Here is a 16,050-nt window from a genome sequence, read left to right as displayed (position 1 = left end):
TGGCAAACCCTATCCTTAGTCCTCATATTCCCTAATACAGAAGGATGACTGGAGTTAAAACAAGAGGCATTACTGTGTTGAAACCTCCTTTAATGGTTTGGTTTTTCTTCAAATACTTAGAAACTATATGTGTGTGTTTTTAAGCATTTCTGTAGTTTTACAGAGATGCAATGAAATTTTTAAAAAAATTCTATTTTAACTCATGTTGTTCATCTCTTCTGCAATTTTTTTTGTTTATTTCATGATTTTGAAGCAGGAACTTTCTACTTTTCCAAGGTTATTGCCTGTCTTCCACTTCACACTAAGGGCCCCATTCTTGTTTGACTGAAACAAGGATAAAATGCTACGGTGAATTTGGGTCAGTAGGTGGATTGAGCTTTCCTTTCAGTGTTTATTCCTGCTTATTATCATGTGAAAAATCAACTGATCTTCAATCTAAGTATATTGTTAGGCACTGAATTTGAGTTTTGTTCCATGGGTTCAGAATAACATCTTTCAACTCTGTTTGATGTGTATAGAAAATTTGAAGATTACTTGTTACTTGAATTAGCCTGCATTGCTATTTATCCTGAACAATAAAGAATTTTTGTCCTGACCAGTAAAGAATTTTTTTTTCCTTTCTCTCATTCTGCACAGCAGGGATCCTGGGTATATACTTGAAATACCCTACCAATATAAATCACTATCAGACTTAAGATCAGTGACTTTTTCTATTGATTACTAGATCCTGCATCTACCCATGCAACTAGCTGAATACAATATAGACTACCAGTTAGATATCTAAGATAACAGTTACTTTTTTTTTTATTGAGGATATTTTTTAATTTTATTATTTTATTTTTTTATTAACTTACAAATGAAACAAAAGAAAAAAATTTATAATTTGTATTACATTTCAAGGAAAATCTGAGTGTTTAATATAGGGATACTAAATAATATCAAAATGTGCATTCAGACCCTGGTATGGTATTTCATTCTTTCATTTCAAGCCAGATCTCAGAAATAAGTAGTTTAAATCAGATGTTTAAAGACATATTCTGACTGTATGTTCTTCCATTATTATAACAGGGACCTGAACGTATTCTTCCTTCAACTTCCTTTCTTATAATGCCTTTGTTAGAACATTATTCAGCTGATGGGAAGAGAGACATAATAGACCTTGACACTGGAAAAGGAATATTTTTTTTTAATTTCAGAAGTGTTTTATTATACTGTAATTGTTTGATTTTTTTAATTTTAATATATTAAAGAGACTTCTAACATAGAAAAGAGCATGAATTAAAACTATAGATTTTCTGATTTTTCTTGCAAGTTTGAAATAGGATCAGGAGCTGGATCAAGAGTTTGACTCTTCTGTATTTGGTAAGTCAGAATGAAGTCCTGGATACAAATTTTATCGAATGCAAGAAAATTCAGATTTAATACATGTCTGACCTTTGCAGGATAATCCATCTCTTTGTGGTCTTAAAATGTGAAAAATAAAATTGTAAGATACAGATTCTGTATAGAAAAAGTCAGAAAGATGTAGAAATTACAGGACAACAGAGTTTACCTGACTTTAAAATGCATTTGTAATCATAAGCATGAACATTGTTTTAAATGTCTAAACTGCATTTTATGTGCATTTTGTAAATGTACATAGTTTGTTGTCAACAAGAAGATCAATACAGTACTGTCCAAATTGTTCATTCATTATTTAGCCTTTCTAGTGACACCATTACTGTCAGCTTTGGTTATAGAACTTCATTTATTTAAAATTTCATTCACTATGGGAAGGATGAGGAAGTGAATCATGACTCAGTAATGGAAATCTGGAAGGAGAAGGTGTTGTCATGTGTATTGAATTAACAGCCACAAGGTACTAGGTCATTTTGAGGTTTATGTTTCAGGCAGAAGTGTTGCTCAAATGATTATCGCTGGAATTATCTTAAGTGTTCAGGTCCCGCCAAAATTAATGGGCATTAGACTAGTAGTTCAAAACCAGTGTAGGTTTTATATACAAGGCTTATCTGGTTGCTTTTGAAATTATCTCTGCATAACTATCTGTTATAGTATAGCATGACTGAAATGCCTTGACACCCAGTCAGCCTCACAGACAATTTATGCAATGTGCTGTAACAGTGCATAAACCCCACCCCCACCCCCTTCCAGTTTTCTTACATGACTAAAAACAGCAAATGGAGTAGCAGCAAGACAAGCAAAAAAAAAGACATACAAATGAGAAGATTACAGCCTTCATCCATTGATAGCTACAGCGAAAATCAGAATCTCAGGATGACTAATGCTCAGTGTACTCTACTCTCTTGGGTAATAGAGGAAAGCTTGATTTATGTAGTTAGTATGGAGCAGCTGCCATCTCCAGCTACTCCATCCCACGACTCTCTCCTTCTCCAGTCAGTGAATGCAGGGACCTGGGGGCTCCACCAGGGCTGAGGGACCCAGCTGGCACCTTCCTGTCTGCAGGTTCAACCAGTAGCAAAGCACAGAGAGAGTCCTAGAGAGCAGTAATAACTGTGCATTAATATTGTGTATGCCAAGAACTGATACTTAGATGCATACCTCTGTGGTTTGTTCTTGAATGGTATCAAGTGCTAGTAACAATTTGCTTAAATATATTGTTAAATCTGATAATACATTTGTAGCTTAGATATCTAGTTCATACTCTTTATGATGTGAAGAGTGAATTGTGGCTCCTGGTTTTGATCTACTTTTCAGTAAGTGTTTGAAGGATGGTGGATAATCTTTCATTGTATTCAGATATATCTGTATAATTTCTCTGGCTTTGCTAGGTTTACATGAACATTGCTAAGAATTTATCCCAGTGTTGGTAACTTTGAATTTAATATTAAAAACAAAGGAATTGTGGAAGTGCTCTGAACTGGAAGATGATACTTAAGTTCCCTGCACAGCTTTGCTGATGCACTGAAGATCTAAACGGCCATGTGCTTGGTGTTAGTTTGGGGATTCTTGTTTGGAAGCAGTTATGGGGAATGTCCAGTGACAGTTTAAAAAACAGAGAGTTACACTGCAAGAGTGACCTGCTTAAATATAATTGGAGAAAGCATCTATTTGGAACATGCAAATATTGTGCTTGCATCCTCCAAACAACAGGGAATTAACTTGCACTTTTGACTGTTGTCTGTAAAGTCTTTAACAGTTTAATCAATTACTGGAAAAAAAAAAAACTTGAAAAAAGTTGGAGGCAGGTTTCTGAAAGCCCTGTCCCCTTTTCATCAGATAGGTCACTAGTCAGTGCACGTGATGGGAAGACGAGATAAATGATGTCCCTACAACTTGATTTTTCTGCCAGTCTAAAATAAAAATGAGGTTATTATGCACTAGTTAGGCATTTGGGGGATTCCTAGGAGCTTTCCTTCTCCAGTGGATGTGTATTAGTGTGAGGGGTTTATTTGCCTTCCTCGTAGCAGTTTATGACTCCCTGCAATTTTACTCCAACTGTGATATGACGCCAAGGCAAGCCTTTGCCTAACTCCTTAAAGTACCTGTCAGAGCAAACTTTTAGCTTTGTCACTGCTTAATTACTATAACATCTCTGATTAATTCTGTACCACCATCAGTGAACTCTGAAGTAAATGTTTACTGAAGTGAGTAGGGGAAATTTAGGAGCTACCAACAGTAAATTTAGATGATGGGTAAGGTTGTTTCAGAAAACCTTAAAAAGCATTACTGATTATATGAATGCTCTGGCAAAAGCTTTCAGTTAAAATGTGACTTGATTATATTTTGGGAAAGACTTACGTTTAACTTGGGGTTTTTTTAGTGCCAAAGTAGACATCGTCTGTCCTCAAGCCACAGTTGCTTGCTTCTGTCCTCTATTTATTGCCCTCCCTTTCAGCCAATTCTACTGCTTGTGTGACATGTGATAAACTGTGTTCAAGAACGGAAGTTAAAATTATGTTCATTCCCTTTTTTCCTGCTGCTGTTCAAAGTATTAGTTTGATAATCTGTAATTCTCCTGTCTCCACAAATGGTATTGAAAAGGCAGTAAGGCATTGCAGATAGACAAGTTGGCTGGGAAAGTGGGAGAAGGAATGGGAGCTGCATAATCTGTCTTAGCTAACAAAACAAATGTGTGTGATTTTTTTCCCCTTGACAGACAAGTACTGAATGGCTGGTCATCTACCTAGCTGAACTCTGCTACACCATTATGCATTTTTAAACTTTTTACCTTTTTTTTACCAATAAATTGTTGTTAGCCCCTCTCTCTTCCTTCCTGATCTCATGGACTTCTTGAACAGATTCTGTCTAAATTATTTTCTTGAAGGTTTTTCAGGGAGGTCATTGTTAAAGATTTATAAGAAGTGAATGAGGCTCTCCACTGTCTTATCGAGGACATTTTTCTCAAGTAAATTGACACATTCACTTCTGAAGGGCATTCAGTTAGACAATTGCATACAAACATCCTCTGTTTCCTTGCCTTTTAGCCTGGGCAAGACACTAATTCATTCTCATCTCTTATAAACCACCTTCAAACAGACAAGAAAATAAATGTATTCAGAGCAAAACTGAAAATACTACAGAATGTCCTCAGATTCCTCAGAAGTGGTCCAGGATATTAGATTTTAGGGCTATTTTCAAGTTTACAGAAAGTTTCCAATACAAATGTTCATTGCCCATGAACAAAAAGACAAAGTGGCAAAAAGAGGAAGCCTGGTTCTAGAGAAAGCTGAACTGGAAATTCACTTCATGGTATACATGGAATATATTTTTATTCAGAAAAATCAGAGAAATTGGAATGTGATTCCTAAAATATAGCAAGGAGATAAATTCTTTTCCTATTCCCTTAATATTTGTATGAGAGAGAAAGAATGAGAAACAGCAGTAGAGAACTGGAGGAGGAGAAAGGTAAGAGAAGACTTCTGCCTTTTAGACAAAAGTTAGTTGATCATCAGCTGTACTATATAAATTCTTTCAGGTAGTTGCCAATTACTTAACAATATTTCCATGTTAATGAATAACTGTGTAATAAATCATTGCCACATTGTCTTTTTTTCTTCCCTCATCTAGAAAACATCTCTCTTTTCCTATGAAAAACCCCTGACTTAAGTAGTAGAATACGCTGTTAATAATGCTCTTTATTTTGATGCTCTACAGGGTTTCCTGTACAGGTGAATGACTCGGATCACTCGCTACTTCAGCATTCTTTTCAAGGATGCATGCAGTTTATTCATGTGGATGATCAGCTGGTGGATTTGCACGCAGTGGAGCAAGGCCAGCTGGGAAGCTTTGCTAATGTCACCATTGACATGTGTGCCATTATTGACAGGTAAGTTGCAGAGAGATCACCTGTAGTATGGTACACTGATATGTCCCGCATATTCTGAAAATATACAGTGATACAGAAAAGATGGTCCTGACACTGTCAGTGATCATGTCAAGGTGGTAATACCTTTTTAGCAGTGGGAACCATGCTTAGGTGATGGAGAGGGTGGCTTTAAATTGTAGTCTGTGTAGGGTGTAGTGGAAGGCATGTCTCAAATCTCCCCACTCACAGGCAGAGGAGGAGATGAAAAGTTCTTGTAAGTCAGATTCATCGTACAGATCAATAATAGGGCTGCCTTGAATAGAGGAAACTCTTCACACATTTTGTCTGTTTCTTAGAGTGTTATGGAGATCTTTTTGCAACTAGAAGTTGTGCTTCCTGGCTTCAGTGCCTTCTGGATTCACTGAATTCCTCAGAGAACTAAAGCAGGCCCACATGTTTGCATATCTGTGCATGTAATAAATGCTCAAACTTTATTAAAATATTGCTTACTGGGTTTGCTTGTTTGTTGTTCTTTTTTTTCCAAACTGAAATAGTAATTCAGACTTAGGGCAACCTTTTCCTCTGAGCCCTACCTTTTCGTCCACTTATGTGTTTTTATTTATGTTGCTTCTGATTAATAGTTTTTTTGTTTGCAAGAAAAGAAAATACTAGAAAAGACAGGGAAAGAACAAGTAGCCCAACTCCTGAATGCAGGCAATATGGCTTATCATGAAAATTACTTGTATATTAAACCCATTCAGCTGAAAATCTGAAAATAGCTTTTTTAAACACAACTATGAAAGAAGCAAAGAGTACAAGATCACAGAACCCTAGAATAATTCAGGTAAAAGGCACCTACTGGAGTTCATGTTGTCCAAGCCCCATTCAATGCAGGGCCAACTTCAAAGCTAAATCAGGTTACTCAGGGCTATGTCCTGAATTGACTTTTGAATATCTCCAAGGATGAAGATTCCACAAGCTGAGTAACTTTGGATATCATCGGCAAATATCTGCTTGGTAAAGAAATGCCTGTGCTTTTCATTTCCTACTGTACATTAGGAGACTCTCAAAGAGATAGATGCTATTGTAAAAAATGAAGTATGACTTACTGCTTTGGTCTTGCAAAATGCCTTCTCTTCCTGAAATGTAAACATCCATTTGCACTAAACAAGTTGTGGTGAGTTGACCATGGCCAGCAGCCAAACACCTACTCTACCTTTTGCTCTCTTCCCTCTCCTGGGAGATGGGTAGAAAACCAGAAAGAAGGTGAAAAAGACTTGTGGTTTAAGATGGCAGTTTAATAAGAAAAGCAAAAGCTGCACATGTAAACAAAAAAAAAAAAAAAGAGGAATTCATTCACTACTTTGCATCAGCAGGCAAATGTCCAGCTGCTCCCTAGGAAGCAGGCCCTCAGCACCTGCAATGGTTGTTTGGGAAGAGAAACTTCCTCTTCCATTCTCTTGAATTTTTATTGCTGGGCATGATGTTGTACCGTATGGGATTTCCTATGATCAGTTTGGGTCAGCTACCCCAGCTACGTTGCCATCTAAATTCTTACCCACCCTCATCCTCCTGGCCTTTATGGGGAAGAGTGTGAAGAGAAAACCATGATGCTGTGTAAGCCCTGCCCAGCAGCAGCCAAAACAGTGGTCTGTTACCAACATGGTAACAGCTGGGAAACACAGCACCCATGGGCTGCTGTGTAGATTAACTTTGTAACTTCATCCCAGACAGACCCAGCATACCACTTGAGTAATGTCAGTGTTAAGAAGCATGCTTTGTGGTGTACCAGTGAGTTGTTCTGGCATGTCAGGCTACCTTATATTGCTGCTCCTCATGGCCCTGTTGAAGGTTGAAGTCATAGTGAAAAGAGGAAGTGACAAGCTGCTGTCATAGCGATGGAGTTTGTTCTGTCTCTATACGCATATCTGAAATTAAAATGAACTTCTGTGGCTAGTATTTGGCAGTTTGAATTGCTTGGCTTTATTTTGAATATTTGTTTTTTGGAAATGTAAACTAACTTGGAAGAAAGAATGTGAAGATACAGCTAATTAAGTCTTTGCTTTTTCCCCAGTGGATAAATCTAAGCTTATGTGGCAGTTTGAATTGATCCCAATGATTGAACCCACTTACGTGAGTTTCTATTAGAAATAATTCAGTTATTATAGGGAAGTTAAGCTTTTATAATGTATTACTATGTAATTACAAGTAACTTACAGAGTAAGTTAATTAGAATCAAAGCTTTACAATGCATTTATGAAAAATAAGACTTAAGACTTCCTGTATGTCAAGCAGTTTACTTTGGAAGTTAACTTCATATAAAAGTTACTATTTAGACGTTATTTCTTTCTATAACACATCATATACATTTAAATATTTCATATGTTATAAGCCACATAAAAATATTATATATAGTGGTCTTCCATTATGTGACAATATTGTTATGCTTTATATATATATATATAATGTGTATTATATATTACATTTATTATATATGTAAAATCTGTATTCATTATATATTTTGGCATAAATAACAGCGGTTTAGATATGGTTAAGTATGTATGTTTTCTTTATATAAGAGATGTATTCTCACTCTGTTTCTCTCTTCTGCTACCTTGGACACTGGTATCATCCTCACATAAATTAAAATTGTATGTCTTACATTTATGCTTTTTAATCACAGGAAGATTGTGTTGCAAGCAGAGTAACAATTGTGTAATCATAGGAAATTAGAATAGTATTCCAAGAATTTTCTTAGGGTTGACTTTGTTTCTTCCAGTGATTGAGATGTAATCAAGTTTGTTGTTTTCCCACAATCAAGTTTATTCCTCTGTAGTTTGCACTTCAAAACAAAGCCTTTGGCTGAGAAATAACAATGTCAAGCTTTAGATCTGATTGGATTTTCATTGCTGTCTTATTAACATGTGCAAATAAGAGTTTACAAGCACTTCTATTACAATATGCCACTATATATAACATTTTTTATGTGGCTTTCTTTTAAAGAGTCTGAGTACCATGTGTGCTATATATCATCTCAATTTCACTTCCTTTGAAATGGGAAGATACTCATGGTGTGTTATAATGGGATCCTCCTGCTTTTTTTAAATAAGTTTGGATCTGAATCGTAAAGGCTTCAGTCATTATCAACATGGAAATCGCTTTCATAGCCACACTTCAGTGAAGACCCCCACTGGGCAAAAAGATAAGCTGTCACATTGAATTATTTCTACTGTAGACTTCTACCATTTGATTCAGGGGACAAAAGGTGAAGTTGTAAATGATGGCATTTTTCATCATTAAGCAGAGTGGTTAGTAAGGAGGAGTTTTTTCTATAAGAGCGTAACAAAAGGTGTTGAAGGTTGGTTGAGTTCTCATGTTGTACCTACCTGGAGGTAACTGTATCCAAAGTCCCAGGTTCTACCAAGCTAAACACTGGCTCCTGTATGGAAAAGTTTTCTGCATTTTATTTCCAGTAGCTTTTTAAGATGTTTGAAGAATAGTCATGTTAGTGTATTACACTTGTACTTGGGAGATAAAAGTTCTGAACCCATGTCACGGGTCGGAATGGAATGCTTAGACAAAATTTATTAAAGAAGCCCTTCTGTTGAGTCATGAGGTACAGAAAGGACTCCCTTGCTTTCTAAACTCCTTCTCAGAGAGGAGCCTATGTGTGGCTGGATCCAATCTTAGCCTCAGATTATGTCAACGGTTTAAATTTAAGGAATTACAGAGATGTGATTGAACCCCTTTTGTCCTGCAGGTTTTAATGCTTGGCAAAATGAGAATATTTATATAAAATGAATCATTTATTATTACAAATGATCAGATAAAAGATCTTAGAATTATTTATTACACAATATAAAAGCTAAAATACTAGTAGTATAGTAAAAGATAGGATAGTGCACTATATTGACACAATTATATTAAAGCTAGAAAAAGAAATAGTTATTAAGTAGGGATTTGATGTAACTTACCCATACCAGCGCTCTTGGGGAGATCTCTTTTGCTCAGCCTTGAGGAGTATCCTTGGACTGCATCCCCAGCCAAGGGAGGAATCTTCACACATACACCCTAAGAAGGGTTATGTTAGAAGAACCTGACTGCATTGAAAGCGGACTGGACTTTTATAGTATAAAGTAATTGGCTGATAGTCACAAATTTACAGGCCAGCTACTAGCTTATCTGTCATATCCAACTTCAAAAAGTAGAACGTGCACCTGCAGTTTGGTGAACAAGGATGGTTCTAGCATAGTTCAACACCCAAAACAGCACCCTTGCACACTGGTAACTCTTCACAGATAGCTTGCTCGATGTCTTTCACTTTTTGCATTCTCTGATTGGATTTTCTTATCCAGGGGTAGGCCCTCCTGTCACAGCCAATGATTTTTCATTTTCAGTTTTCCCCTCCTCCCATGAGCATTTTGCTGTTGCAAAGACTTCAAGCTGACATCTTATTACAAGGGAACACCAAGGTGAAGGGACATTCTCTTTTTACCAGTGGCCAAATAGTATATATATATATAATTTCATGCAGGTATGTATATAGTAAATACAGGCAGTAAAAATGCTACTGAGAAAAAATAATCAGCCCTGTTTCTGTCTCTTAATTACCTCTAAGTATTAGCAATGGAAGTTGCTTTGTTGTCACGGTGATCAACATGCTGTACTGCTTTTGACAGCACAGCTCCCTATACACCTCCTTTACTTAACATTAACAATCTAACCTGTTATTACAGTCCATTGTTCTTTAGGATTTTAGTACAGGACATTGAATAGGAATTATTACTCACAACTAATTTATCCCAACAGTCTTTGAGACTTCTAAATTTTGCCTTACTTTGTTGCAGCTAGAATTATGGAATTTAATCACTGAATCATAATTAGGAGTTACTCAAACAATTTCAAAATATAGTGTCAAATCTGTCATTGAAGACTTTGCAGCATATAAGCCAATTTTAATGAAAATCTCTGTGTGCCATAACAGATGATGTGACAAAAATGGTGGGAAAAAATGAAAAATTTTCATGTTTCTAGTGTTTTATGAATGTGTAAATTGTGTGATTCCCTCTGTAACACAGTGAGATGAATTTTTTGATAATAATTTCATGTTATAGAATTAATTTAAGTAATCAGATACGTGCAGCAGAACATTTCTGGATGATTGTTGCTTAGCTGCAGTGGGGATACACTGTATGAGAGGGTACCAGCATTTGGCTTTAATCCTCTAAAGCCATATTCTATAAACTGCGTGATTGCCAATCAAAATTTGAGATAATTCATCTAAATAACAAAACACAGCAAGTATATTGGTACATAAAAAAATGGCCACAATGTAACTGGCAGCAAGATAAAATTGGCATTAGAAATCATCATTACAAATAGTATTAAAGATCTTCATTTCTGGCTCTTTACGCAGACTTTAGGATTCTGACCTTCCTCGCTGCTCTCCCCTCTCTCTGCCAGTTCAGTGGTGAGGCAGACAGTGAGCAGTAAGACAGACATCATCCAGCAGTACTCTGCATAAGAGGACATAACAATGTCCTGACTAGAAGCAAAGCCTGCTTTGCAGTTGATTTTTTTTTCAAGAAAAATTCACAAAAATTAAGTAAAATAGGACTGAGGAAGGGCTGAAACTATACCATGACTTCAGCCTGCAGGTGTTCCTGGTCATATGGCTGGAAGCCACTTCCTGCATGTGCCTTCTTCCTCTCTTCTTCCTCTCCCCACTTCTCTCTGGAACCATACAAACTTTTGATGTGGAAATGGAGATAAAAATTGTCTTTCAACACAGGACATTCAAGTGTGTTTACTTCATAACCCATCTCAGTCCAGAAAGGTCACTTTGTAGACAGAGATTTTAGCTCAGATGACAGTGTTTTTAATACTGTGGCACTTCTTCCCCTCTGTACCAGACTGTAACAACTGCCATATTATTAACACAAATCAATAGACAGATAGAAAATTACAAACTCTACAGAGCTAGCTGCAAAATAGGGATAGTGTAATTATCTTTCTCTTCATAGTATATCTTAGTTTTCTGCATTTTTTTACTGTGAAAAAAATCTCAATTCTCTCATATTAAACTCTTTAAAACCCTTTAAACTCTTTAAAACTCTTTAAACTCTTAAAAAAAAAGAACTCTAAAAACCAGGGGAAAGTACACATGAGAAACATTAAAAGTTGAATGAACTGGATTTTTCCATGTGTTAACAAACTTTATCCCTTGCACACAGCTGGAAAACTTAGATCATGGAAGCTTCCACAAAAAAAAAAAAAAAAAAGCAACTCTAAGGAATGTAGTAGGACTGCATGGACAGAAGGTGAAAATGTGAGGTTCCCTGTGTGGAACAGTATGACTAATGACCCAGACTGTTAAATAACTCAATAGTGTATTCAGTAACTGTTTAAGCAAATTGGGTTGTTTGAATGCTATTTTATGCCTTTTCCATGTTTTTGGGGTTTTTTTTACATTTTGACTTATATTACACAGGTTGCAATAGTCAATGATATTGTTATGATACCCTTTCAAGTAACTTAGTGAGTTATATGTCATCTTGTCGCTGGACATTTTGAAATCTCCAAAAATGCTCAGTTGTTCTTTGTCTCATATTTAGTCCTATATAAGCTCCTCAGGGAGAGGAAAAAAAAAAAATCTTCTTTCATTTTAACTCTAAGAAATATAAATACTTTTTTTATAATTATTAAAAATGTAGGCTAGTGAAATAATTTTCTAGAGCAAGTGGATTATTTGTTCATGATACAGACTTGTTTTTGCTAAAACAAAAGGTAAGTCAGTAAACATTTAGGTATATTGAAGGAGGACGAATATGTAAAGCAGAGTTCTGGATAACTTGACAGGTAATTGTGGTGGTCTCTGAGCTGCAGGGTTCATTTCCTCCATGGCTTGAGAGAAGAGTACCAGCACTGAGTTTGTCCTTGGGAGTTGAGTGACAGAGGATGCATCAGGGATGCCCAGCAGCTGTGCCCAGCGGACGGTCACCAAGGGTAGGGACAGCACACTGGGCCTCCTGGGCACAGGGACTGCCTTGGGGCCAGTACCCCAAAGGCCTTCCTCTGAAGGATGTTTGGCAGAGGCTGGGGCTAATGCAAGTGGAGCTGTGGATGGAGGACCCCTTCGCCCCCATGGCACAATGCCACCATCCTGCAACAGAGCAATCACAGTGCACGGTAAAAGGGAACATCCTCCCATCTCCCACTTACAAAGCTGGCCTGGGGCCTGCCTGAACACATATGACAGATAGTCATGGAGGAGCTGGTAGAATTACTTGGAGGGAGGCCGGGGGAGGAGGATTGGAGGCTGGACAAGGCTGCTGGAGGCTGGACAAGGCTGCTCGAGGTTCTCCACTGCAATGCCAGCTCCCAGCAGGGCCCTCTTCAAAGCTCATCTAAAGGATTGAAATCTTTTTTCAGCTGGATAGCCATGGCAACACCGAGGGAATGCCTTTAGAAGCACGGCAGAACTCACTGTCCTCATTCCTGCTGTGGAACCAGGGACCAGCAGTCATAAGAAAAGAGATGCAGAGATGTTGCAAGGGTCCCAGTGCTTTGGAGCACTCACTGGTGGCCTGCCAGGTGTGGGAAGGATTCTTGACCCAAAGGTGGATCAGGCTGAGTGCATTTGGTCACTCTTGGAAGCCTCTGACTTGGCTCTAGGTAGGGCAGAATAGAGCTCGGAGATTTCCTGGGAGGTGTGACCAGCCTGTGGAATGAGGAGGAAGGTCTTACTCATATGCTCAGGGAATAGCTGATTGCCATCTATAGGGTCAGGAAGGAATTTTCCACCAAGGCAGACTGCCACTGGTCCCCAGGGTTTTTTTTTTTACTTTCTGTTCAGCATCAAGCATGTGATGGTAATAGTTCTCTGGGCCCTTTTGGCCGGGTTGCTGCCTGCTGTTCATGCCCCACAAAGACAGCCTGTCTTCCCTGCAGCACTTTTCACCTTCCTATGCAGCACTGAGCATGGCCCCTTGGCCTCCTTTGGGCCATTTTGGCCAGGTATCTGCTGACCTTGTGCCCCATATCTGGTGGGAGGAAGCTTTCCAGGCTTCCAGGGTGGGCCCAGGGGTTCTTCTCTGTGACATTAAACACAGCCCTTATCAGGGCTCCTCTGGGCCCCTGCAGCTTGGTTCTTGCCCACTGCTCTTGCACCTCCAAGACATTACTTGTGCCCTGGCTCTCTCTGGCTCTCTCTCTTCCAGTCCCTTCACCATCTTTTTTGCCCTTCTTAGCAGCCTTTTTAAACAGTGGGGCCAAATTTACAGGATTGCATTCCCATACTGTGATCCCTCGTAATATAGGGATGCAATTATTGCAGCTGTAAGTAAATTATTTCAAGACATGCTATTTCTGCATGCATTTGTCTTGTGGGATCCTTTTCAAAGAAAAAAACATGGTCTTAAGATGCATAGACTACCTGTTTGTTTTTTGAAGTGTAAATCAAAACAGAGGGTTTAGCTTCTTTAGTTACATGTAGGTGAAAGCCTTGCCACTTAAAAACTGTTTATTTCCTAAAAGTTCTCTGAACAGAGGACCCTCATTGAAAGGGAATCCACCTCTTCCCTTGCTCTGCCTGGTGATTCATCTAATCCACATTTGGACATGGGGCACCGCCTGTCTGGTCACACTGAGCTCATATCAAGACGTTGAGATTCTTTAATTGAGTAGACAGAGTCCAGTGGCTTTCTGCACTCATTGCATTACATTTTGCAAACTAATTACTAAATGCATGCTAGAAGATTTTTGTTCTCAGCCTTTTAATCAAGTTAAAGAACTGTGGAAGTTTCTTTGTGTCTGAATAAGATCATCAGCAATTTCAGCAGTACCATCAAGAGTTAACTGTTCCTCCTAGATGTCTCTAGGTAGTTATCCATAGAAAGAAACTGAATTATCACGCCTGGAAGAAGTGCCTGATTGTACATTGCCATTCCGCGCTCATCATAGGTAATCGTATTCCCTGAGCTGGCACAGGAGAGCATCCAGTTGATTCACAGGCATTTTTGATTTTACTTTTTTATTCCTGCCCAAGTCACTCTTAGGTACATCTGGGTAAACTTTATGTTTTCACCCTTACACCTTCAAATCGAATGACCTGCTTCAGCCAGCATGATTGCCCAGGCACATGCTGTGAGCTCCAAAATATGGGGTTTTGTGTTTGGTAGATGAGAGAGAAGGGGTTCCTGTCACAAAGACACACAACTGCCTACATTTACTATTCTGGTAAGATTAGCAGGGAAAGGATTTGAAGGAAAGTTAATGATAATGGTAAACTTTTAAAATCTTATTTAAATAATATTACAAGCACTTTTGGCAAAACCTCTGCTTCTTTGCTGTCTGCTACAACATGACTGATATAGGAACAGCTTAATCAAATGGTGTAATCTACTATTTATGAAGGTTATGAGCAATGTCTTTGTGTGGAAATTAATTTCTTGTTTTTTCTAACATGCATTAATTTACTCAGGGGACTTGATTGAATGTGCAGCTTGTATTGCATTCATATGTAATTATTATTTTATTCTCATTCTCCTGTGGGGAAGATGAGAGCACTGAGCAAACATCCACAAAGCTCTCTCTTGGACATAAAATTTATGCTCTCACAGGGCTAGATGCTAAATATTGACCTGATCCCATAATAACACTGTTGAAACTAACTCCCTGGTTACTTAACTGAGTTCTGAAGTGAAACTGCTTTGATGACTCTCTCAAGTTATTCATCATTTAGTGCTTCTCATCAGTTCATACCTGAAGAAGATAGCGTATTATGCAGATTTCTTATTATTATGTAATTAAGATATCTTCTCCTGAATGAACAGTGCTGCTATTCTTAATGAAACTGTCACTATACGATCATTTTCAAAAATAAACAAAATCATAATGTTGTCTCAACTTTAAAGTTTACAAAAAATTTAACCAATGCAAAGTTTCAGTAGTTCATAGTAGTTCACATTACAACTAACCTTTAAATAAAACTAAAATAACATCATCCTCTCACTTGCATTTGTTTATTAAATTCAAATCTTTCAGATATAAATATCAATACTTCTACTATTTTTTCCTATTAAAAGAAAATGGATAATTGCTATCGAAATAAAATAGACTTGTTATCTGATTCTATTTGATTATATGCTGTAATTAGTAGGCATCCTAATGCTTGACAGGTATGACATAATGCTGTAACAAGTAATTATGACATATGTTTTAAAAATTTTCCAGATACTGGCATTTTCTTTGTGTACAGTACAATTATGATTATGACCAGTTTTATGACTGCAGCTCTGAATTTATAATCAGGTATCGAGCTGTGAGTAAATTTAACCTGTTCATTAGAAGTATATGCTTCTGGAGGACAGCAAATCCTGTTGGATTACTAGAATTTCTACTGGATATATTAGAAAGAGGTGTAGTTAAAACCACAGAATAACCATTTCATATTCTGGCAATACCTGTCTGAGGTAATAATTTTGAGCAAATGAGTGTCTTACTAAAATGTTGGATCCACCTTTTGTTCATACCGACAAGCAATAAAGTCTCCAGAATAAGTCATTGGTCTTGCATACAACAGTATACAGAAAAGCATTTTTAGCTATTTGTGGATGGAGCTTGACTTTTAGAAAAATTGCCTTGCTATAGTGTTCTTTCTTTTTTTCCAGGAATCATTATAATTGTAAAATGAACATATTGAACTCATGCAGAATATTCATACTGATGAGATTCTAAAGAAATAGAATTATAAGTCTAATAGACTAGAAGTGGTTTTGTAGTGG

General features: G+C 37.4%; 1 protein-coding gene across 3 annotated transcripts in view; it reads left to right on the top strand.

Moving 5' to 3' along the window:
* The window catches only part of CNTNAP2 (contactin associated protein like 2), a 1,017,942-nt gene that overhangs the window by 616,230 nt on the left and 385,662 nt on the right, over positions 1-16,050 (top strand). For all 3 annotated transcript variants that reach the window (XM_027655885.1, XM_027655886.1, XM_027655887.1), the window contains one exon: positions 5,116-5,287. In XM_027655885.1, the coding sequence (XP_027511686.1) occupies positions 5,116-5,287 (172 nt within the window). The remainder of the gene's footprint in view (positions 1-5,115; positions 5,288-16,050) is intronic.

The sequence above is a fragment of the Corapipo altera genome, unplaced genomic scaffold (genome assembly GCF_003945725.1).
Source record: "Corapipo altera isolate COAL_440 unplaced genomic scaffold, ASM394572v1 59, whole genome shotgun sequence".
In the NCBI taxonomy this organism is placed as follows: Eukaryota; Metazoa; Chordata; class Aves; order Passeriformes; family Pipridae; genus Corapipo; species Corapipo altera.
The sequence above is the reverse complement of the archived record's forward strand: the minus strand, read 5'-3'. Positions and strand labels throughout refer to the sequence as shown.